Raw genomic sequence first — 25982 nt, 5'->3', positions numbered from 1 at the left:
AGTTCTTCGGTGGTTTTTTTTTGGAAGTACATTTTATCTCTTATTGTCATAATATAAGTAATATTTCCAACTGAAAAATGGCCCAGAATAAAAAATTGTTGTCTTCTTTGGAAGTACTCGAAATAGTCGAAGCATTATTACATCATTAAAAAATAAACAAATAAAATATGTCAAGAATGACATTTTTCTGCAGAAGTGTTTTATTTTGACAGAGAAAGCCTGATTTCTGTCACACTCCCTTACTTGGAAAATTTATACAAGATCAATACGAAATTGTTTAAGTATTTAATATGAAATATAGGATACTTTTATGAGTCTTAGCAGTAATACAAATTACTTACTTTTAATTTAAATCACTTTATATTTTTTTTATACAAATTATAAATCTATTCCATTTCTTTAACCATTTTCCTATTTCGTTAGTGTTTTTTTTCAGTGTAGCCCTAAGGCAGTAGAGGCCTGCACAGGAGAGTAGGGGGAGTAGGGGGAGACACGCTTACCCGCTGGCTAGTAATTTACTTGTCCTTGCCGGGACGCCTTTGCTTTCCCGCCTCTTCCTAGGTAACGCCTAAAAGCAGACCCGACCTGGTGCAGAACACTTCATATATCCTGTATGTATATGAGCAGCATATTTCAGGCATTTTTATGGCTCAAGAGCAGAATCATAAACATAGGAATTGGTATGGGATATACGGCAGGGATAAGGGAAACGCAGTCCTCGGCATGTGGCGTTGTTTACGGAAGAAACTGCCTGACCATGGGGGTGCCTCATCTATTTGGCGCCCTAATCTCTCCACTTTCCCTTATTCATCATCATTTTTGTGAAAAAATGCTACAAAAATGTTGATCGATTCGAGTTTGACTTTTATGCCCGCTGCGTGTTTGTCGTTTGCAGAAGAAAATTCTTGAAAAGGGTAAACGATTATAGAGCTGGCTGGATACGGAAAATATTGACTTTTATAAATCTGTTATGCAAAGTGTAGGTTATATTTTTTTCAAGCAAAAAATATTTAAATACAATTGGGCTCATCGAATTATTCTTTGATAAATAGCTATTATTTATTTTTAAATATTTATGGTTTTTTTGTAAATATTAAATATTTAATAATGTAAATTTGGATCTATCGAATTAAAATATTTTTCTGTGTTCATTGATAATATATTTTACCGCCTTTTAGGTTTTTTTATTGTTTCATAGTAAATATTAAAATCATTTAAAGAGCATCCCAAGTCCCTCGGTCAGTTTGCTCAGCATCCTGAATACATTTTTTATCCTTCTCTGTTAATACTTTTTCGGGTGCTGACTTAATCATCAATCATTCGGTGGCTGCCCCTTCCTCTTCCCCAATGCCCTTTTGCCAAAGAATTCAACCCATACAAATTCTTATCAAATTTGTTACTGAGCCATTGAATGTTGCCACGTTCTGGTCTTAAATCGAAGCCAGGGACTCGGATGGAAAATGCATTTTGGGCCCCAATTACTATAACTAAGGAAATGGCTTCATGGAAATTTACGGTCCAACTCAACGACTTTGGACTTTTCAGCAATTTGCAAATGCCACGAAGTGGGATAAGAAGAAATAAGGGCTGTATGGAAATAGTTTTAGTGTGCGAAAAAGCCGAACGCTCGAGTGGCCACAAAACAAAAATTGCGGAAAACTTTCAATTTGCTCAGCCAAGTATCGGAATCGTGGCAATCATCAGGCAGCAACAAAAGAAAAAATCATAAAACATAAACCACAGGCGAAACCACAATCAAATGGAGCGCACACAAGAGAACCGGCGAAGTGGCTGAAAACGCTCGAGAACTTTTCAATTTGGTGGCAAAATTTGCGCAATTTCCTCGGGCAAGAAGGGGTTAAGCGCCCCCATTTGCACCCACCTCAAAAGCTGCAAGTGTCAGTGGGGAAATTATGAATTGCATAAAGTTGCTTAACCGCTTTTGTGGCTGCTCCTAACTATATTATTTCCTTTTAAGTCAAATATGAATTTAAATGTGGACTCTATTGATGAGAGCGAATGCGGTATTTCCTATTTTTAAAGGGATATTTAAAGCACACACTTGTAAATGAAACTAACATTACCGTACTGAAAAACAACAAAGTGTTCCAAAAGTAGGTACAATGATACTTTCGCATTTCGTCGCTCATTTAAATCTGAATTTAATGTTTATTTTATTAGCCTCATAGGTGTATTATTTTTGCCTCTGGCACGATCCACCTGGCTACAATTTCGTACTTTTTTCTAAATGATCCCCATTTGGGTTTGTGTTCCATGCAATGTGTACTCAAGTGCGGTATTTGTTTGGGCAACGTCATTATCCCACTGATTGAGGTGCTAATGTATTTATAAAGCGACTTGGTTGTATTTTTAGCTTCGTATGAAAATCGTATCTACCTCAGCTGGATGCCTTTTTATCTGTTCATTTTCATTGCCCGATTTATGAAGTGTGAAGCATTAATTTGATTTCGTATACAGCCGGGAATAAATTAGGTCAAAATATGCACGATTTACTAGCCAATTCTTTGAAGTCCGCGCCTTGGATACACAAAACCAGTTCGTCTATACACATTTATCTCGATACCGCCTTTGACTTTGAAAGTGCACAGATAGCGATCGAAGATGGAGGCGCTGTTTTCATAATTCAACTGACAGCTGAGTTTTTTCCATCAATATGGCAATAAGTTGTCTGTCTGCCAGCCAGCCTCCAAGTTCCCATAGTAAGTGCTTTTCCAGCTCTGCCCTGACCTTAAACTTCAGCTGACTGGTGGTTTGCAGGTCGAATGGCGGGGAAAATTTCCATCGGTCTGCCATTTCCCATTAAAACTCTCCAACTTGCCGGGCATATGGCTGGGTGCATCAGAATGCAGCCGGGCTCTACGTAATCCCCTGCCTTGGATCCTGCTCTGCCTGCTAATGAAGACTGGGGCCATCAATATGCCACCTATGTACATGACCTTCTCCAAGTGCAAGTAAAATCAAGACTGACGTGAAAAACGATTGGAAAACTATCTTCTGTTGCACCGGAGAAAACTATTGACCCATGGGTAACAATAAATAAAAAGTATACTTTTCTAGAGTGTGCCTTTATTATTTATGGAAACACTTCTTATAATCGTGTTGAAATGGATGTTTTTCTGGCAAGCTGAACATTTACTCAATTTTCTTGCCTTTTGTATTTCAGCATCATCTCCCCAAAAAGTCATTGTCCTGTGTGAAGTTTTAGCCACTTTCTTTTCATTCTTGCCACTGCAATTTCTTTGCTTGTCTGTTAAAGATTTTATGTTGCTTCCTTCACATTTCCTTTATTTTAGTTTTTGTGTAGTTTTCATTATATGCTCAGGACTTTTTCATTGCATTTTCTTCTGCAATATTCCAGCGCCACCTTACTTTTCTCCCATTTTATATTATTTTTGTATCCTGTGGATGTTGGAAACGGTCAAAATGGTCGCACATTAGACGAAGCATGAAAATAGTTTTTGTTTTTATGTTGACAATTTTCCTGTTGTTTGTCTCCATTTCAAATGGAAACCCCTTTGCCGTAATATATCACACACGACCGAGCAATCAGAGATATATAAAAACAAGACAAACAAAAAATTCCTTGTAAAAAAATAAACAAACAATTATTTTTGATACGTGCTTAGATGAAAGGAAAAATTCGTTGGGAGCTTCTGAATTCATTTAAAATATTGTTTATTTTTATATTTCAATTTTCAAGCACTTAAATTCCACTTACATTTATCTATAGCAAATACTATTAGCTTCAATCAAGTTACACTTAAAATTGAAAAATGTTACATTAATCATTTTTGGTTTTCTTTCATTTTCCTGTATTTTTTGGACAATTAACAAATACACATTTCAATAATTAATTTTATGCACGGATTAGCCTAAGTTTACTTTCAAAAGTACAAATATATTAATGGGGGAAAAGTGATTTCCCACATTTGCCAACGATAATTCTGGCTATTGTTTACAATAATCAAGTCAATGATAAATACTAACATTAGTTTACTGTGAGTTTGTTTGAACAGTTTTGTTGTACAACTATTTTGGGTTAAGCAAACAATGAAGGAGGAATCTATTGTAATTGTATTTGCTTGCTATATTTTGGACACTATTTAATATTTATGGCCATAGTTCAGTATGTTTTTATTACTTCATTAGCATTCATTGAATTCAATTATCATTATTGGCCGCACAATTGAGTTAATGCACGCGAGTGCTTAAAAAACGTTTAGCTTAATGTAAATTAAAATATACACGGTTAATTAAGCTTCGTTTAAGATTACTGTTATGAATCGTTATGCAAATTTTCCAGTTTTTTGTTCATGTTTTTATTTTGTACAATCACATTGCAGTTTAATTCGATTTATAGAGTTTTTCATTGAATACTTGTAAGTTTTATTTCCAATGGAACTATTTGCAATTACGGAATTATTATGTTTGACTTTTAATTTTAATTTAAATGAACCCTTGCAAATTGTCGACTTCAATCAAACATGTTTTGTTTGCTGCATTTCAAAGTCTTTCCTTGAACATTAAGATTAAATCTTTGGCTTACATTAGTAACTTTTTCTATTTCCCAACTGCTCCACAACCAGCTACACAAACTTATTCTAACTTGCCAACTTTAAAAGGTTTTCAAGCTTATACTAGCGGAGTATGTAAATTTGAAAACGCCAATAAAATTATGCACACTTAATAACTCGAAAAACTTATACAATCGTTTATCTGATAAGTCTACCAATGCGAAAACGGTAAAAAATGTGATATTATTCATTTGTTATATGCCCTTGAGACTCAGCTTGATTTTATATTAATAGGAAACTTACTAAAAAACTTAATGTGGCTTATGAAACTGGCTAATATGAAATCAGAACCTTTTTAAATTCGCTGGAAAGCTTATAGATTGTTAAAAAATTCCTACAGGCTTTTTTATTGAAAAATAAATATTTTCTAAGTAAATTGGTTTATTTATAGTTCTTTTTGAATGTCATAAAAATAACTACTTTTATTTTTCAGTAATAATAAAAATAAAAACATTTTGTAAAACAGCATACATTCTTTGCGATGTTTTTCTTTGAGATTCAACCTTATAAAAATCGTACTACTTGTTTCCGTTTTCGCAGGGCCCTACCTTAGTGGTATAAAATATCAATATCGTTTCAGTGAGAGCTTAGCCTACAGCAAGCACTCCGACTGACTCATCAGTTCCAGCTCCATCCGCCGATCTCACCTCCGGGCGATGAACACCACCGTTTCCAGGGGCATCGAGGGAGCCCGGTCTTATAAGTCCGTGTGAAGCACGGGGGGCTTACAGTTGTTGGTCTCCGCGTTGACCACCAGCACGGTGGCCGGGCTGCCCACCTGGATTTCGGCGGGCACCTGGTGAACTGTGGGCTGCAGGCAGGTCACTGCATCCGTGCCCGCCGTGGTGGTCGTTGTCGTGGTCGTGGCGGTGGCCATTGGGGCATTGTTGTTTCTCGACGACAATGCCTTCTTCTTGGCCAACGCCCCACGTTGGGCGCCACCTTTTCCGACGGCCCCGAGCAGTCGCTCCGACTGCCTGCCCTTGCCGAACTTGGGAAAGAAACTGTTCTCCAGCTGCAGTTGGGCATTCACGTCCTTGCGCGCCGCACAGGTGCAGGCCTTCATGAAGCTCTTCTTGAAGTTGTCGCTGAGGAAGGCGTACAGGATGGGGTTCATGGCCGAGTTGGAGTAGCTGAGGCAGCCGCAGGCCAGGAACACGGCCAGCTCCAGGCGGGACGCACAGCGCTGCGGGGCCGAGCTAATCAGAGCCACCTGCGGAATGATAAAAGTGGGTTCTAAAAGTATTCGCCATAAAATGCATAATTTAAAGGACAGTTTTTGCCGTGCCACAAAAACACATCTTAACATTTTACTTGCTCTACAAGTTGTGTTCGTTACACGCAGAAAAATATGATATGATACAAAAGATGGGTACTAAAGTTATTAAGCATTTAACAACCACCTTTTCATATTTAATTTAAACATATGTTAAGAAATCAGAAAAAGAAAATAATTTTTGAATTAAAATTTTTACTTAGCACCCGAATTAATTACCTGAGAAATCCAGTGTGGCAGCCAACAAAATATGTAGGCACTTATTACCTGTGGAATAATAAAAAAACAGAGATATATCAGTTTTAAGGTATACAGATATTTTAAAATTTCGATATTAACGTGGATGATCAGACACTCTCTTTCTTTGGAACTTAGTGCAGGTTCAAAGCAAAACAGGTTTTAAGATTAATAAAAACAGTCTTTTAAGATTAATAAAATCGTTATAAGAAAATCGTATTATTATAACTATTTCATTTATTCGCAATAATTTCTGTTTTGGTTAAATAAAAAACTTTTAATTAAACAAAAATCAATTGTAAAGAGTCCTTCTTAATTTGATTTCTATATTAATATTGTCTTTTCCTTAAAATATTTATTGTTTCGACAAAACCAAACGACTGCTAAGATTAACAGAAAAATTAATGCTAAGGAGAGGCTAATATGATAAAAACGTTAGAGCTATATAAAATTTAACTAGGTATTATAACCAGCAGTTATTTTAAAGCTACAAGATGTATTACCGTGAGCACCAGCTTGGTGACCTTTCTGTGCGAGCGCTTCTTCTCCTTGGACTTGTGCTTGGGCCCCACCGTGTGGAGCTTCCTGATGACCAGGCAGTAGAAGACGAGGATGAAGGTCAGCGGAGTGGCGAAGCCCAGGACCAGGGAGTACAGGATGAAGGTGGAGTCGGTGTGCGAGTTCTGGGTGTCGGGCCACTCGATGTTGCAGGACACGTTCCCGTTGCTCGACTGGACGGTGCTCGCAAATAGGATGACCGGGAGCATCAGCAGCACAGAGGTCATCCAGGCGAAGGCCGAGACCAGCTTGGAGACGAAGGGCGTGCGGTAGCGGGGCGAGGAGATGGGGTGGCACACGGCTATGTAGCGGTCGGCCGACATGATCAGCAGGAAGATCGACGAGGTGAAGGAGGTGATCGAGGTGCTCACCATGTAGGCCTTGCACATGTAGTTGCCGAAGGACCAGTTGCCCACCTGCATGGTGTACAGCAGGAAGGGAATGCCGATCAGGAAGCACTCGTCGGCGATGGCCAGGTTCAGGATGTATATATTCGTGACCGTCTGCATCTTGGAGAAGCGCATCACCACATAGATGACCAGGGTGTTGCCAAACAGTCCGATGATGCAGACCAGGGCGTACAGGATCATCGTGATGAGCTTCAGGATAAAGTTGTAGCTGTACGAGCAGTCTGCACCCGCATCCTCGTCGTAGTCCAGGTAGTGGCTGCCATTACCCGGCACAGCCCGGTGTTTGTGGTCCAATTGGGGCCCCACGTTGGGCGCCATTGTTCCATTGAGGCTGCCATTTGCGGCTCGGTAAAAGTCACCGACCATCGATTCCACGAACTCGGGGTCCAGTTGCTGCGGAGTGGTTCCATTTGGCGCCACGGCCAGCTGCTCTGTGGGCGTTATTAAGCTCGTTAGTGTCAGCGCTGTCAGCACGAATAACAGAATGCCAGAGTGGACACTGCCCTTGCTGCCGTTGCTGTTCCTGCGGTTTCCAGCTGCTGCCCCATTTGGTGTCGAGTGTCGTCCTTTCATGTTGCCCATTCGGCCCGATCCTCCTCCTCCGCCTCGCCAGAACCACCCACTGGCCATTCCGATTCGGTTACTGTATCTGCCTGCTAATTTCCACTCCGCGGTCGGCGGCTGCCTGTTTCACAATGCCTGCTAAACCAGCTAAATGGCAAATATTTTGATATGCTTTCCATACCTTATGCCTGTGACGTCACATGTTGCACGCTGCTGTTTCTGAAAAGGAGTGAAAAGCAAGAGCGAAAAGGAAGATTGATTAGGTACGAGGAAATGGTTTCCACATCGTCATTATTAACTGTTATGGAGGCACAGTAAAAAATTAAAATAAATTTATTTAATTTGAAATAAAATAATAATAAAAAAAATATTTTTTTTTCAAATGTATTCCTGAAATTAAGACTATATAGGTAGTTTTGATAAACTCTTTAAATAAATACCTCGGTAGAACGGGCCATAAGAAATTACATGCTACAGACTTACATATGTATATCGTTATTGGATAACCATAATTTAGGTTACTTTTTAAGAAGTTTATATTTTTTAAAATATGTTGTTACCTTGCATTACTTATCAAATTTATATAGAACTAAGTTTGCAGTTTTTATGAATTTAAATATTTCCGTTAAATTCATTTTTAAAAATAATTTTTTTAATTTTTTGTTAGGTATTATTTGTTTTTAAGCTTGTTCAACGAACTTAAAAATTTTAAAACACCCATTTAAAACTATGAAAACAACAAGCCTCAGAACATAACAATAATATGAAAAATTTAACATTTTTCTTTTAGCTGAGACAATGCTACACATTATTTCAAGAACATATCTTTCGGGTTTTTTTCTCTAAGTGTAAATTGTAGTCCGTCTGCAGCTGGCTCTAACAAGCGCGTATTATTTACTGACAATATTGAGCGCATGCTATCAGCATTTCATGAGACTATCCCCTGCCACGCCCCCTTACCATCTTCGCCCCTGGATCCTTGGACCCCGACCCCCTCCCCCTTCCCTCATCTGTAAACATCTTCCTGCAGACAATGCAATCAACTATATGAAATTCTGCTCGTTTGCTTGTTTGCCTTCTTCGCACTGCTCGGCGTGCGAAAAAAATGATTCGCCATCCGGCGGGTGAAAAATGAAAGGCGGATGGAAAATAAAGGAAAAGCCAGCCAGAAGGAAAGCAGCCCAACAAAAATGCATGACAGCAGCCGCAACAACTACAAGCAATTAACTTTCCCATAACGTGAGTCCGAAGGAGAGAAGCGTAATTCATATAAACTCAATTTATCGTTTGTGCCAGGACCAGAAATATAATTAAATAGAATTTGAAATGAGTCGAAAGTTGATGGCACTGCAGCTGAGACCGCAATATTGAGAAATGTCTACAGAGTTCGAAGAACAATCACTCAAAATCACAAAGTATTGCACTGAAGGCGAAGGCTGTGTATTCTTTTTAATAATTGTTTTTAAGAACGATGTACAATGGTCAAGATTGTCTTTGTTTGTAAGTAAAAATTTAATAAATGTAAATGTCTTTAAGAACTAAAATATATATGTCGATTATACTAGTTAACCAAATAATATCCATGAAAAGCCTTCAAAAGATTGGTGTCCAATTCTTTTAGTATTGGAAATAGCACTAATATTTTTTTTGATAGCACAGTCTATTTTTAAAAAATTTTCAAATTTAAAATGTTTAAATCTCTGACTTTTTTGAATTTCTTTTTTATGTCTCGACAAGTATCCACCCAATTAATCCAGTTTTTGATTAATTTTAATGCTTTAGATGAGAGCAGTCATACAGATTAAAATGATTGCATATGTAATGTCAGCGCAGGAGTTCAACAAAGTCGAAAAATGTGAGCTTTGGTTGACTGTTAGTCTGTACGTATCGTAAAAACTGGCAAAAATATTTTTATAGTTTGTATATGTCTGCATAATTCACTTACCCAGAAATCATGAAAATCATTCATGGAAAATGTTGGTTGTGTGCCTGTGCAATTAGTAACTTTTTTATAAAAGTCCCAAACTAAATACCATTGTAAAACATTTTATACTTGAGTTTGCTCCACAAACTTTGGTTCACAATTAATAAGCAATTTGTTTTGAGGTTTCTTATGATCCCCGGGCAACGTTGAAAATGAATAAACATAAGCGTTGGAGTAAAAAGTGGTCCATATGGCGTGCAACACGAAAACTTTGGGCCAGAAGAAAGCCACAGAACATATATACCGAGTGGCCCCATGAAGGTCGCAAACTTCTCGGTCAGTAGCCAGGCCAAAACTTTTGCAGACATCGGCCAAAAACAGACCATTACGAAGTGAAGTCAAGTTTTTCGTTGGCCAAAAACCGGCAGAACAACAAGCCAAGGCCAAGTGAAAGGAAATAGCCACAGGGGACAGAAGTCCTCCCACCATCGAACGCCAAACCGAGGCAGATAGAATTTCCGCTGATTAATTAATTGGCGTAATCCTAGTTAGATAAACTGCGTGAATTGTCGGGGAATTTATGAGCGCATCTCTGTGCGGAATTAAGTGGGTCAACAGCAGCTGGGCCTAACGACTTTGCGACCCGATCGGGTTAAAGTTTAGCCCCCTGCGTTAAGACCCTCAATTAGCTCGCAGCTGCAGCTGCTTTAATGCTAGCCACATCATAATTGCTGCACTGGAAAAAATAGAGAGTTAAGTATGTCTTGAATTCTTTACTTTATATTATTATATTTCACTGGCAAACAAAAGGGTGAGCAATCTTAATTATTAAAGCTGATATTTAGTTAACGAAGTGCCAATTATGATTGAAAACCATTTTAAAAAATATTTACTTATTTCTTTTGAATGGACCTCTTTATAATAACAACCATATTTATAATTTTTTTTCCTCGGAAATAATACGCGCACAATTGAAATTGCTTTGGAAAGGATTTTTATGGAATTATATAATAAATACAAAATATCACAGTTTCATATGTTGAAATAATTGTTAACTCGAAATGTGTTGCTGAAAAAACAACGAAGTAAATCCAAGAATATCATACTCACTATAAATATTATTTATTTTTATTTAATTCAGTTATTTAATACAAAGTGTTGATCCAGATATTTATTTTTACAATTTAATTTTTTCAACATTTAACCTTCGCTTGTAATACAAACTGACTACAGATGGTCGGGGATTGTTTCTGGTGTACGCTTTTGTTCGCTCCACACCTTGATTAGCCGGACGGATATGCCGATAATTATGCCATGGTCACAAGGAGAAGTGGGGCCATTTTGCAATGTCTTGACAGTTTCCATGTCCTGCTGCCCGGTACTGTTCGGCCGTCAGTTCGCTTCTGGCCGTTACAAACAAGGTTAGCAATCAATTGCTAAACATGTTGCCATTGACGGCGATGGCACCATGGCCCACACACTCCGCCCCCGCCTGCCATGCCCACACACAAAGGCCATAAAACGCTTGACTACCGATTGATCTGGCCAGTGGTGCAGAAGATATGTGTTTTCGGCTATTCTTGCCCTCTTTGCGGGTTTGGGTTTTCGACCAAACCGGGTCCAAAAGAAAGGGATGCGTTATGGCCGAGTGACTGATGAAACTGTAATTGGCAGCAGGGGAAACGGGCCACGTGTGCTGTGCTAATGAGGCGATATTACCTGCTCTTACCTGGTATACAAGGTGCCATTTGGGGATTGAGTAGGTAAAATTGTACATTTTACAATCAGGAAGAGGATTTTAAGTAGCTGTCAATGGAAATACTAAACTCTATTTTACTTGAGAAATATCTATCTACTTTTGAAAGATTATTTATAGGACGGAGAGTTGTACCCTTTTTATACCACCCTTAAAATCCATAACACACATTTTTGAACACCTCAAAATAAAATCTAATAGCCAAACTTTAAGCCCTGCTTTGAAGACCAATCGAATCATTTAACCCTCGATGTTGAACGAGGGTTAATCTCACGAACAGATCTAGTCTATTTACATTCTTATTCAAATTTGATGCTGCTCAGGCAAAACTTTGTTAACTTTAAGAAAAAACAAATTGAAGGACCAAACGAAATTTAATAGAATTTCTTTTTTCGTGTGAAAAATGCCTTTTGTTTTCAGCGCCTTTGTTCCACCTGAGCACGGCGGGCAAACTTTTAGCTGTTATCTTTCTCACTCATTGGCCAAAGTCATTGTCATGCATAGAGTTTCCCTTCCTATCCCTATACCTGTACCCATACCCATCCTCCGTATCTTTCTGCCAGCTTTGTTCTGGTCGGCAATGGCATAAATTTTCACTTCCTTCGTGAAGTGCATGGATAAGTTCCACTTTGGGGCTCTCATCCCTTCAAGCCCTTCAACTTTTCGCTCTGTCGATTTGTTTTTCCAAGCCTCAACGCCTAACTTGATGACTCAATGTCGCAAAAACCGACACATTCCCCTTTGATTTCCGAGTGTGGAAGCCATTTGCTTAATTAAAAATTACATTTCGATCTGTTGTGCAACTCTTGAACCGCAAATAAACGCCAAATCGGCTTATGTCAACCAAGTTAATTGGTAAATGCACAAAAATAGCTCACCTTTCCCCGAGTGAATTGGGGGCTTTCCAATCATATATTAATCCATTTGCGAATGGTTGAATTAGGCCGATTGGCCGACTAATGTTTGGTGAGCTTCCATCAGGATTGAATTTCACGGCTGAATGTGATTACTTGCACGTAATCAAGAAGCGGAATTAAAATCTAAATGATTTTATGAGTGCTTCATGAGGGTAATTTGCCATCGGATAAATTAGCTTTTGGCCTATTGAGCCCTGATTTCATCTGGATAAGCCAATCACAACTTTTATATTTTCATTAGTGTGATTAATTTTAGCTGTAGCTTCATTAAAAGCTGAATGACGTGTGCATGACCTTATGTATTTTTTTAGTGGAATAATCTTTTAAGGATTATCTACAATGTAATCTATATTGATTTTATTCCCTAGAAGTAATTTCACCGATCCAAATACTTTGGTTTTGAAAACTTAAAAAAAATTACATAGTATCTTAAGAAAATACAAAATTGAAAATCCAGTAAAATATTGGTAAAACAAAAATTTCCTAAATCGTTATATGCAAAAATCATATTTTTAGGAGTATGTAACATTCTTCTACAAAAATTCTTATATGAATATAAAAATCATTTTTCTAAATCTAGCACTACCTATAACATAATCTGTATCACTTGTAATCCATATAAGCAATAAAAGAATCCATAAAAATGATTAAACATTTTTCAGAAGAGTTTCCCCATCAGAATAGAAATTTTTTAAAGTCTTGGAGCTTACCCATAAGCAGTCAAATTACGAACGATTTAATACCTTTTCTAATAAAGCTATTAGCAAAATATTTTCTCCGTAGGTATACCTAATATGCTTCTTATTTTAAAGAATTAAGGCAATAATCAGTTATTACCAGAGTTTAAATTTATTAATGCACAATATGCTAAGATATAATGTTGTTTATCAGTGTTGTCAAGTTAACACAATTTTTATCTATCCCCAAAATTTCTTCCACCCATTGTTGCCCTATTTTCCCATCCCAGAGTAGCCATAAAAGATTTGAACCTAGCTGACGCCAGGCAAAATATGTTGCCATGTTGCCCTCTGACCCCGGGCCCGACTTGATTCCGGCCAAAGTGTCCGTATGTGCTCATCCGTGCGGTGGCGATGCGCTCACGTTCTCACCTGGATTCCGGATTCTGGATTCCGGGTGCGACGTCATTGTCGTTTGGCCAGGTCATGATTTATAAATAATTAAATATTTATTTTCGCACATCGTAAATGACGTTGGCAGCCATCGATGAGGGTCGGGATGGGGGGTATGCTTTGGCGGTTGGCCTTTGGCCCCAGCCATATGCTCATTAATATTAATAAGGCGATGTTGGCGAACGGCAGGTGTCCCTCACCGCCCCCTGGAATTTTCCTAATATTTCCCCCAGCCTCCTCCCACCTCAACAGGTGTCGTGCCACACGTGTCGCCATCGCCTGACGGCCTTGCCCTTGTGGGTCCGTAATCAAGTCAAGTGCCATCGACTCGGTTTCAGTTATAAACGCGTCCTACGGGCGAGGCGTTTTCGTTTAGGCCAGAAAACCTGGACTCGAATCCAATTTCCATTATCCAATTTAACGCCGACATGCGCGCATAAATAAGCCTCAGTGGATAGACCAAAAACGGCACAAATAGAGACCTGGAAACCACGGCGGGATGATCCTGGACCATCTCCCCCAGAGCATTATTATGTAAAACTCACAGGGAGATATAAAAATCATTATTCATATACATATAACTAACCTAACCTACAAAATAATTTAAAAGGAATCTTCATTTTATGGCAAACCAATTTTAATGTGAATTAATTACTGTGAATTGAGAAATAATCAAGTTCATTTTTTCCTCATTTGCCCTTCTTAAACAGTCATTAACCTAATGCTTTCCTTTTAGAATTAAATCTATTTATATAAACTTAAATTTGGCTTGAAAAAATTCAATGGCACAAAATGGCCTTGAAAATCAATGGCCTTCTCATTTTTCCAGGAATAAGGAATGGCTTTCAAAACGATTTTATACGCAACCCTCAGGGGGAAAAGACCATTTCCCAGAAAATGTGCTTTAAATGTGTGTAAGAGAAATTTACAAGAAATTGCAGGATGTCCCACAGTGGGATATTGAAATATATTATTTATTGTTTATATGTAAACAAAAGAGAAAACCAAAGACAAAAGCGAGCGTTTACCAGTTTCATGAATTTTTCACCGAAAACAAAATAAAGGGAACGAAAACAAAGGAAAATGCTAAGGTAAAATAAAACGCCTACATGAAAGATACTTTGTTGGCTTTTTGAGGGGCGGGCCACGCCCCCTGAACACGCAACTTCCACAGCTAGCACAGGTGTGCGTGTGTGTCTGTGAGGGTGTAAATGTGTGTGAATTTGGTTTCCAACAAGGAGCTTCAAAATATATTACAATGGATTGAAGAGACGGGTCTCATATCCTAGCACTAGCGATACTTATAAAAATATATTGTATATATTTGTCAGTGATATAAATTTAAAATATATAGAAAGTTAATTTGTTATATCTTTTATACACAACATTTTTAGATGATAAGATTCCATTTCTCAATGACCACCTTGTTATTGTTAAGAATGAAGGAATAACCTCACGGTCTTCAAAAATACCTCCGAGTTCTCAGTTTACTGGTTTCTGTGTCACGCCTGATTAAGAATAAAATATGATTAGGTTTATACTTTGGGGTGGTTAAAAAAAAAAACTTGTTCTCGCCCTTTCACAAAATATATTAAAGTATATTATCGTATAAGCAAGGGACTCCCGATTTAAGTCGAGTCCATCATCAAATTATATATATCATCATAGGCAACAGTGTGTATACGTGATAAGCCCATTAGCCAAAGAGCAGACCATTAAAAGCGTTTTTATTTGTATTTGGGCTATTGTAATACATATTTTAGTATATTTTATTAATGGTTCCTAATCATAGCGTATCATGACATTTTTAACTGTCAAGCTAAAATAAAAGATTTATTTTAAAAAGAAACGTTTTATTTATATGCAAGTATACATTTTGTATACACACATATTTTTAAAACCTAATGGTCGGATGTAGTACTTTATTTAACAAACATTTTTTACTTATTTAAATTTGTGATTTAAACAACCACATTTGAAAATGGGTGATTTTAATATCGCGTTTATTAAATAATTGTCTAAAAATTGTATAGTAGAATGGCCCAATTCAACCACTGCTACCCCTTAAATTTACAAAGTGCCAAAAAAAGTCGCACAATAGGGCAAAAAACAAAATTTTGTGCTCAACGCTTAAAAGTAGATTTCAGACATTTTTTCCTGTTAAAAAACGTTGTTGTACATTTTTTTTCTGTTGCGTATCTAGAGGTGAGCGAACAATTTTCGTTATCTCAATAACTTGATTTATGCTCCTCGGTCCGTCGCCGAAAAGCAGGAAAGTTCATCGATTATGAAGGTGGGGCTGGAGGTACAGAACCTACCTTTAAGTCTATGAGTTTCCAGGCAGAATATAAAAATGAAAGAGAATGGGCCACGCGCGCTTTCAGCAACATTTAATGTCAGCGTCAACGATGTGTCACGCCCAAAGCGCCCCATTTCGGTATATCCACTATAGGATTCCCCCGATTCCCCGAATCCCCTCCTTAGTTCCCAACGCGTACCATTTAGACAATAAATTAATTTCAGGGGAGAGCAGTATCCAGCAACAGCAAAATCAACTCAAATCAGTGTCTAGACGAGGTTGAAAACTATGGTCGGGAGGGAAATGGCTGGAGAGTGGGAAAACTCGGTGGGCAGGGAAAACCCCCGAGAAGGGCGCGTGCTGAATTTAAAGACATCTCGGGGAGTGGGACAGCTTAGTGGGTGCCCTCATCCAGTCCCGGGGCTTATTTGCTTGTGGATTTTTCTGTTTTGATTTTCATATTCATCCTTGTAATGGCTTACAGCTCGTGCGTGAGAGGAATTATGTCCCGATATCGTTGTGTTCCGAACAAACATCCAAGAAAAATAACAGCAGTATAAGTGATTTCGAATTTGTGTTAGCAAACGTAACGAAAACACAAAACGAATATTGAGAGCAAGTTTGGGAAATTACAAAATTATAAATAACAAGCGATTCTCTTTTTAAAGGGCTTTCTGTTCTTTAAGATTCAGAGTTTCGAAATTTCCATAGAAATGGCTGCTTAAATCGCACCACAAACGTATCATTTTACTGTCAGCATAAAAGTGGGAAACATTTTAAGTTCTGCTCAAAGGAAAATGGGAAACAAGGGGATAACTTGCTGAAAGGGATACCCTTTATAACAAATATTCTGAAATAGTTTTAGGACATGAACTGAGCAGAAAACAATTTAAAGTACTTGTTTTGTATGGCTTAAAAAAATTTCATGGTTTTAAATGAAAATTTTTTATTTATTATGGATATGTTGTTTATAGGAATTTATGCTCCAACAACAAATATTATTTTTTTATTAGGTTTTAATATATGATACAATAATTTAATTATTGTATAATTTTTCTTAGTTTTTGTGTCTATTTGATGAAAAAGTACCTCAAGAAAGAGTACCATAAAAAACATTTATTACACACAGAAAGGAAGTAAACTTAGAAAAAGAGATGCAAATATGTAGGATGACTGAACAATAAAATGGGAAATATGTACGAAGGGAATGTACGTAAAATGCCGACGGAATGTGACAAAGTTGCGAGTCGTTGACACAGACACCATCCCAGTTCACTATCTTCGATCTCATCATCATCGGCCTTCGACTTGTAATAAAAATATGTACAGCAAAGGATTGTTTGACATGAATTTATGGACTTTTTTTTCCTTGTTCCTTGAAGGAAACCCGGAACAGGACGTGATGGTGCGATAAACGGACAGTGTCCAAATAAATCGTATCGGTTCTGAACATATAAACAAGCCGAAATGGAGGTCAACATCGTAAAAAGCAGCTACACAGAAGCAAAACATGATTCGGAATAAAAATATGGAAGCCAAAGTGGGAGGGGTGCAAACTATAACCCTATATGCAGATCATTGAAATTGTTCAACCAACGAAAATTATTACTTTTCGAACATGACAGAGCCTAAGTAAGTTGACATAAAATTTATGGCCGCAAAATAACCGACCGACTGTTGGCTAAGTGAAACATGAGCCCATAAAAATGATGACTGCGCCTCTAAATATTCCAAATGAATATGGAAAAGTCCGGCAGAAAAGAGTCCATAAATATTTCTGGCCAAGAACGAGGCTATAAAACACGCTAAATGGTTTTGCTCTTGATGGTATTAATAAAGTAAGCAACTCAAAAGTGTTCCTTAAAAAACCATCTGGAGAAGGCCGTTAAATAAATAATATAGTTCGAGGTTTCTCAGCAATCAGTGCTATACATTCCTTAATATAATAATTTTATATGTAGATAATAAAGGATTATAAGGAATTTCTTACAACAAAATAAGCAGCTTAAGAGCAAAAACAATCTCATATTAGAGTTCCATGGTCCCTCATCCTAAATTGATAAGCAGTCAAGCCCACGTTGTGTACCATTTTGAGAGCAATTAATCCCATTAAATCACTTTGTGCAATCGATAGTTTTCCGAAGCATTCTCCTGATTTGTTGTAACAAAGGCTCTTCTGGTTGTCAGGCAGCGAGGAAAACAAGACACTCCAACTTTCATCAGCAATTTCTCAATGTTTTTCCGCCTTGGAAGTTTTTCCTATTTTCGTCATTCAAGCTGAAAGTTTTCAATTAGTCACACGACTGCACAATTAAATATTTCCGCCCACCGAGATTGTCCCCGTGTGTTTGGCTTCGATGTCTTGCTCCCTCAAAGGACTCTGCTCAAGGGCCACCTATGGAATTGGAAGGAAGCGGCGCCGACAACTTGCAAACATTTATCTTCGAGTTCCTCCGCAGAAAGGGGAAAACGCAGAGTCAGAAGTATTTTTCCCTCGAGACCAACTTGCCGTAATTCACTGGCAGCGCAAGTTTTGCCATCGATAAATTTCCCAGCGTCCGAACACTTGTTGCACTTTGAAGTTTTCCATCGGTCGAATGGACCAGCCCATCCAGGGCCAGCAAGTTTGGTCGGTTTTCAAAAGGGGTGAGTGGAAAAACTGCCCACAGGCCGAGTGTCAAAGTAAATCACTTTCGCCGCTGAACATCGATTACAATTTTCGGCTCTTTCTTATTGAATTCTATAAATTTATGGGCAAAGAGATAAGAATTTGGTCATTAAAGAGTTTTAATGGTTTTTGAAATGGCAACAGTATCAGTTAAAGTTAAAATTAATACAAAATTAAAAAACAAAGTACGATATGACATTCTATTTCTTTGTCTGTGTTAAACTGATAAAATCGGTTATGAAAATTAGATTTCGCGGGTATTTAGATTATAAATATCTAACCTCTGGTTCTACAAATTTCACAATATATTTCGTTGACACTTTCTATGATTAGCCATTAGCATAAAGTTGCCGCAACTGATTTACTATATAAAATGACGTGCATTTTATGCAAACATTACCCATCTATTTTAAGCCCAGTCGACAGATCCACGCATAACTCTGGACTGCCAACCAAATTGGTCTGTTGTGTGTGCCCGCAATTTGGGCCAACATTTCCATGAAGCCAGGACCAACTGGACTGACAAGATGACATGGCAGCTCTTGCCACAAAATACAGAGAGAAAAACAAATCAAATTAAAAAATATATAATAAAATGTTATTGAAAGATCTCGGAGAAAAATCTACCTAAAGGATAAACGATATTTTAAGAACGTAAGAACAAACTTTATATTATATATCATAATATATTATTTTAATTTTATATATATAAGTTATTTTCAAAGTGTGCTCCCACAAAATGTTGCAGCTCTGTTGTAATTGAAGTGAAACAGCTAATTCCAACATTTTGGGGCTTTAAAGGGAGGTTCCCATTGGTAGCAGAATTTAAATCTTCTGGCCAGCAGAGTTGCATGAATTCTACAACTCAATTTGGTAATGAAACCACCACAAAACTGCAGGACCACGCCCACCTAGGGGTGGAGACACATATGGACTGCCAAACTACAGCTGGATTCGGCTTGATGAACTGACGTATGAGTCCGAATCAGTATTTTGACCACTCACCCCTCGCTCCTTGGCCAAAAGTGCAGGCAAATGGACAAGATGGACTCGACTGAATTATGCAATGGAGAGTCGAAGGAGCAGTGCCACAAACCCAATGAAAATGGGCCCAGAAAAACAGTGGAAAAAGCCAGGCAAAAAAGGAAGAGTTCTGGGGGGGGGTGTATGGGTCCTGTCAAGAGGATATTTTCATTTGCTGCGAGGGACAAGAGGTTTTCACATATAGTTCCGTCCACCCACAAGGCTTTCTGGGAACGCCTCTGCTTGGGTAATTGCAAAATGCAATTGAGGTGCTCATCCGTGGCCGTTGGTCCACCTGACCTAAGGTGATTGATGGCAGCCACAAAATTAAGGAGCTTGCCTTCTGTATATGAATGGATTCATTTTTTCTCTTACTTTAGAAAAGTAATACTTTAAATCTTTAATTTTCTCCCCATTCAATTCTACAACCTTGAAAGAGTATCGTTTAAAGTATTACCCACCTCCCTGTGCGGAATTGGTGGCTCATTTAAATTATTAAATTGCCAGCCAAGAAAAACTTTTAATTTCATTGCAGCTCATTGAGGCCATTTCGCTTTTCCAGGTCCCTTTTTCGTGTTTTCCTTCCGTTTGGGTTAGACTTTTTTAACAGCTTTTGGAACCACCTTTGGCAGAAATTTCAATTAAAAGCGTTTGAGGAAAAGGCCAAATGATAGCACTTGATAAATTTCAATGGCCAAGGAAACCCGACAAAATTATAAATCAAAGTGAAAGCACTCCAGAAAGGCAACGAGAGATATAGATAGAGGGCAGTTCAAGTGGCGATAAACAACTTAAAAGGTCGTGAACGAAATTTCAATGGAACTCAGCGTTCGGCCCCGTTTTATATTTTTGCCAACTTTATTTGCGTTCCGGCGGCCTCTTTCCCGTAGAACTTTTCACATTTTGTTGCAGTTTTTTTTAACAGTTTTCCCATGGCTCAATTAGTTTGGAAATTTTATTCGATTTCCCCCATTGACGAATTCACTGAGAAATTAATTTGGTTTGCGGCTGCTTTGCTGGCAAACTTTTCCTTTTTCCACTTTAGCTCAATTTTTGAGCTCATTATCTGCTTCTGGTAACCTTTTGAAGTGGGAAGTTTCTTTAGGGGCATTTTTTCCATGGTAAAAGTTTTAATAGATTTATAAGAGTTTAGAAAAAGTTGATTACACCCATTTTCCTAGTATTGCTTTCGGATTTCTCGATTTGTTTGCATAGGCTGGATTTGGGGCTAACTAAATTTTCATGGTAAAACAAGAGATATCTACTATGCCTGTATTTGGCCATTTGGCTGATCAACTATTAAATTCAATTTAAATTCTATTAGAATTTCTAGCCGAGTTTAGCTGGCGATCGTGACTGATAGAGTGGGCCAAAAAGTTGGCGAACAACAAAGAAAATTGCAAATTTTATTTATTTTAACAACGAACATCAATACTGGTGCTAATGTTATTTACGTTCTATTGTTATACACTAGCAATAACAACCAATATATCAACAAAAACAATAATAGAAACAACAGCAAAATTTGACTATCAATACAAGGGAATATTGTGGTTATATAGAGACTATTGAATTACCTGTTAATTATGAAAAAAAATTAAATCTGTTGTTTTTAAAAATTGGGAAAAGTCTGAAAATAAAGATGTAAGTTATTTATAAATTGGATTTAAATTCTTGCGATTTAAAATCATTTATAAGGATTTTTTAAAGTAGCATTTCTTTGGAACCCTACTTCATCGCTTTTTTCTAGAACTTTAAATATATTTTAAAATTTGTATTTAAGTAATTATAGCTAGCACAACTAAAATTTGGATTGGAAAAATGTAAGTCAAAGAGATGTATATTTATGTAAATAGTGGGTATCTTTTTCTTTGATTCATTTCTGTATGTTTTTGTTCAAATTAATGCACAGATAACGCCGTTGTATAGGGGTCTGTCTGTGTTTGTTGGTCTGCTGTTGATAACAATGTCGATTTAATTACATTTTATTGACTTCACCACGCGGCCAGAGAAGCGGAGTCCGCCCCCGGCTAACGTGCGCGTCATCGTCATAAGCTCTTATCAAATAACAGAAGCACATTATGCCACAATAAAGATATATTTACTCATACACAGATACTTTTTCCTGATTGTTGTTGCAGTTTAATTATACTTTCATTCTGAGCGAGTCTCTACGACTCTGTTGAACTTAATTTGTTTTTCACAAGTAATTTCGATTTTTTGATTAAAGTATAGCATCAGGGGTGAATGACTGCCAATTTATTTTTAAACAAAAAATATCATGTTCTATGGAACAGCAAAATACTGGATTTAATTGGATATTGCTGTTATAATGTAGCATAAATACTCAGTTTATACGGTTCAAATTGCCACTTTTAATAAACTCAAAAGATGCTCATGTGTTCATCAAATCTCTCTGAAATGCCTTATATTACTTTATAGATCGATTATTAAGGTGATACAATTTTGAAGATTTTCCTACGGCAATACAATTTTTTAAAGAAAATTTTACAACATTTTGCAAATAGTTTATAGAAACATTAGGGCATTAGAACTTCGACTTATAGAGCGACTTAGATAATTTCTATACTGTGTGTCCGGGGATGTTTGCTGCTGTTTCTGGTGGTTTTGGCTTCTATTGTTGGCAATAAGCACGTAATTACTCACACAAGCAAAGCCAAGTGCAAGTATACATGGATGGACGCAAAAGGACCACACATACAAGCACATTACGTAATTACTTTAATTATCTGCATTGAGTTTGCGGTCACCAAAGGAGGTCTCCCCATCCTTATTCGTACTCAGTAGCACCCTCTGTAGTAGTTTATTAATTTAGGTTTTTTGTCTGTATGCTGCATTGTTGGAACGGGTGAAAAATGGGGCACATCTGAAGCTTTTTCCCCTCCGAAAATGGCTCACATTTTGGCACCCTGCCCCTGGAAGTATGCTGCATTTCACTCTGACAGCCCCCGCAGTGAAACTTGCACTTGCAGTTGCACTATCGCCAGTAAGAATCCTGAACTCCATTTGCCTTTATGGGCGCAACATATGTGGGGGAATCCCCCGTCCTACGGCTTTCTTGACAAATTTGGCGTACCACTTCACTGCCATATAAAGTCCATGCCTGCCAATATATGCCAACCACCTACACAATGAAGTTGGGTACAGTGAGTGGATAAAGCATCTTTATAAAAGGTCTTTTGTATATATATTATATATTTATTTATATATATAATTAGACAAATTTGTGAAAAAATAGGTATATTTCTTGTTTTTTATGTGTTTAGCTACAACATTACTTATAACTTTAAATTACTCATAAAAGAAATCTATTTATATATTGCTTCTTTAAAAAATCCATTTATATATTGCTTCTTTAAAAAAGCATACCTTTCTCATACTATTCTAATAAGTTCACTTATATTTCCAAATACACTACATCATTATTAACATATTTAACACGATTCTAATAAATATATATAAAAAGGCAATACAGTCTAGTTCCTGATTACCTTGTGTAGTTTGGTAGCAATTCAAATTATAATCTTCCTGATTTATATATCCTGATTAAATCTTAAATCTTAATCTCATTTTGAGTAGTTTCTTATGTCGTGCACTGTGAGTCAAGGACTTTTATGACATTTTATATGCGACTTGGTCTCTCCTCATCCATTCTTGGTCACCAAAAGCAAGACATGCGGAACAAAAGCATAAAATCTACTTGGCCTGGTCTTTAAGGCTTTGCTTTTCATCTTGGCCGCCTTGACTGCGCCAAATTTGCTCTTTAATGTTATATGTCCTTTGGCATATTTTGATTTAACAGGATTTTTTCATAAGCTCCGGACTTAAGCTCATTGTCAGGGGAATATAAAGTCTTTTTATTTAATAAAGTGGGATGCTATTTTTGGAAGGCTTTTGATAAATTGTATAAATTACGAAAGTGTTTCAATTTCCTGTAGATTTATATGCATTGATAAGTTTTTCTTTTGCTGCTGAAGTTATATTTCCGTAGTCCTGAACAAATCTAAGTAATCTAAACCTAAGCGTTGCAAATAAAAATCTTTTGTTCGTACTATCGTTTATAATCTGTTTAAATTCTTTAAATTATATCTTTCACTAAGAATTGTCTACTGGGAAACTTGAATCTATTCTATGGCCACCATAACTTTCCAATGTTATTTGGTCATCAAAGCCCTAACAATTGTCGAATTTGTTGCGCCCATAGAATGTGGTCTAAAATGCGAAAAAAAAATATGTTTACAACACAATTACGAGAACAAACAAGTTGACACCCACGCTAACAAAACAATTCAACAATTCTGCCGCATTTCAGGAGGCAAATAAAAAATCCTTGAGGTTAAAACACACACACACAGAGAGAGCAGATAGAAAGGTTTCCATCCTTCAGCTCGGCTCAACTCGACTCGACTCAACTCATAAGCCATATAAATTTCCGGCTGTCTTCTTTTACCGCTTCGCATAAATTTGACACTTTTTGTTTTATACTTGTTGTTTTTCTGTTATTTTTTGTATTTTGTATTCTGGCTTAGGGGAAACGTTACTCCTGTTTATGTACCGAACGTTAGAGCAGTTCCATGGAGTTCATTTTAAGGGAGATTTATAGTATGATATGGCAGAAATAATATTTACCTTGACAAAATTGCGGTTTTTGGCAGTTTGCTTTTTTGGGAGATTTGTAAAGATTATATTTTGGGTTAGAGAACACTTTTCTTTGATGTGCAATTTCGGCGTGTTTGTGGTTTATTAAATATTAAAGAGTGGTTCTTTCTTGTTTGGAAGTATATGTTGTTGATGAAGATTATATTAAAGTTTTAAAAGTGTCATTATCTATTTTTCCCAAGAGTTTTTTTTTAAAATTAAAAACTTTTCCACATAGCACCAAAATCGAAGAAGTCTTAGACAAGTTCTTCAGTCCATTACGCGTATTACTTCAAGTTTTTCGTTTGAATTTGAGGAGCAGGTCTTTTGGACACGTTCGCAGCGCTTTGTTGACAGGCAACGACTGAAGCGGGCCAAGAAATTCACTGTCTAACATCAAATACGATGATGATGATGGCCCATTGAGTGGCTAAAAGGCAGCAGCCGAACAGCTGTTCATCCGAAGTTGGCTTCGTGCCTCTATGTGGCATATATCTACCTTATCCTCGGCTACCGAAATGTTAAATCATTCCGAAAATAAATTCCAGTGGCCTGTTAGCACTTAACATGGCCATGCGGGTGGTCTTTTGGCCAACAGCTTACCTGTTTGCTTGGCCCTGTTAGCAAACAGTGCCTCAAATATGTATGCATCTCTTCCATCATACACTAAAAGTCGGCGCCCCAATGCGTTTATCTGTTGCCCATTGTGTTTATAATATTTAATATTAGTTTTTATGATAATGGTTTTTTAATGCCCGCAATTCCGAACGTTTCATGTTGATCGCTCTTTGGTTTTTCATTTCGTGGGGCTGCTTTTATGTCTGCTGCGCATTTGTTTATAAACAATTTGGGTGCGTCGGCCGGAGCGAAGAACGAAAATAAATAAATACAATGCCAGGCAATAACAATCCAAACCAATTATCGGTAATAAGTCAGCCGTCGATTTATGAAAGTGTCAATGCAATTTTTTTCCCTGTGTTCGGATTCCGTGACGTCAACGCTTTGAAATGCTCTTCCATGCATTTGTTTTCCAAATAAATACTAAGCCATAATCCATTTGGCAGCGTCTTTGTTTTCGCCAGTTTCCAAGGAGATGAAAGCAGGTTGCCTTGATACCTGATGATAATTACAACATCTTCAGTTCACTCAAAAAATCTAGAAATAATGGAGTGACTTCCCTAATTAAATGATATAAGCGAAATAACGTATCTTAACGTTCTATGTATACTACCTACATGTAAATAAATTTGTTAAATTTGTGATTATTTTATCTTTTGTTGATATTAAAAAAATACAACTTTATAAAAAACCGAATATATTACTTAAATTATTGTAAGTTATATTTTGGATTTATAATACGATGAGTATATCTATTTTTGAATACATATTTAATATGATAATAATATGATAATTAAAAAAAAATGTATTTAACACAACGTTTTTGTCAATAACCACCTTTTAAATTCCTCCGCATTGGCTTAATCTCTGATATGTAAGTGTACTTTTCCATAAGACTGCCAGTTCAAGGGTTCTTTAATAAATTTAAAATGAGCTGGAGCTCTATCTGCATGGATAATCAATCATTGGCAATCCTTTCAACGGAGTGTACTGTTTAATCCCGCTAATGTTATTAATTAACCACTGCGGTCACTTTGTTTGTCTTATTTATTATTCCTTTTAAAACAGCTTACGCAGTTTATTAAAGCTGTTAATTTTTAAAGCCACTCTGGCTTTTCCTCCATAAATTCCCGATTTATACGCGCTTTAAATGTTTTAACTGCAGAACACGGCGAACTCTGCTGCAGCACCGGAAACTGCATTAAAAAATGGAGGATAGAGGCGATAAAATGGGGGATGCCGAGGAATGCTGTTGACTGACTCGGATTGAATTGCTGCCGCGATTTGTTATGCAATGATGGCACAAATGAATACCCTGTACATTTCTTAACATATTTTCTTTTAATTA

The 25982-nt window shown here is 37.1% G+C and overlaps 1 protein-coding gene across 1 annotated transcript; it reads right to left on the bottom strand.

The window, feature by feature from the left end:
* Window positions 1–3693: 3693 nt before the first annotated feature.
* On the bottom strand, window positions 3694–24212 carry AstC-R2 (Allatostatin C receptor 2). Its single transcript, XM_017071511.4, has 4 exons — window positions 24008–24212; window positions 6612–7859; window positions 6091–6138; window positions 3694–5808 (listed from the first exon to the last, which is right to left on the bottom strand). The coding sequence occupies exons 2-4, from the start codon at window positions 7704–7706 to the stop codon at window positions 5293–5295; spliced, it is 1659 nt and encodes a 552-aa protein (XP_016927000.4). The 5' UTR covers window positions 7707–7859; window positions 24008–24212; the 3' UTR covers window positions 3694–5292.
* Window positions 24213–25982: the final 1770 nt, after the last annotated feature.

This window comes from Drosophila suzukii, chromosome 3 (genome assembly GCF_043229965.1).
Source record: "Drosophila suzukii chromosome 3, CBGP_Dsuzu_IsoJpt1.0, whole genome shotgun sequence".
In the NCBI taxonomy this organism is placed as follows: Eukaryota; Metazoa; Arthropoda; class Insecta; order Diptera; family Drosophilidae; genus Drosophila; species Drosophila suzukii.
This window is presented reverse-complemented; position numbering and strand designations above follow the sequence as displayed.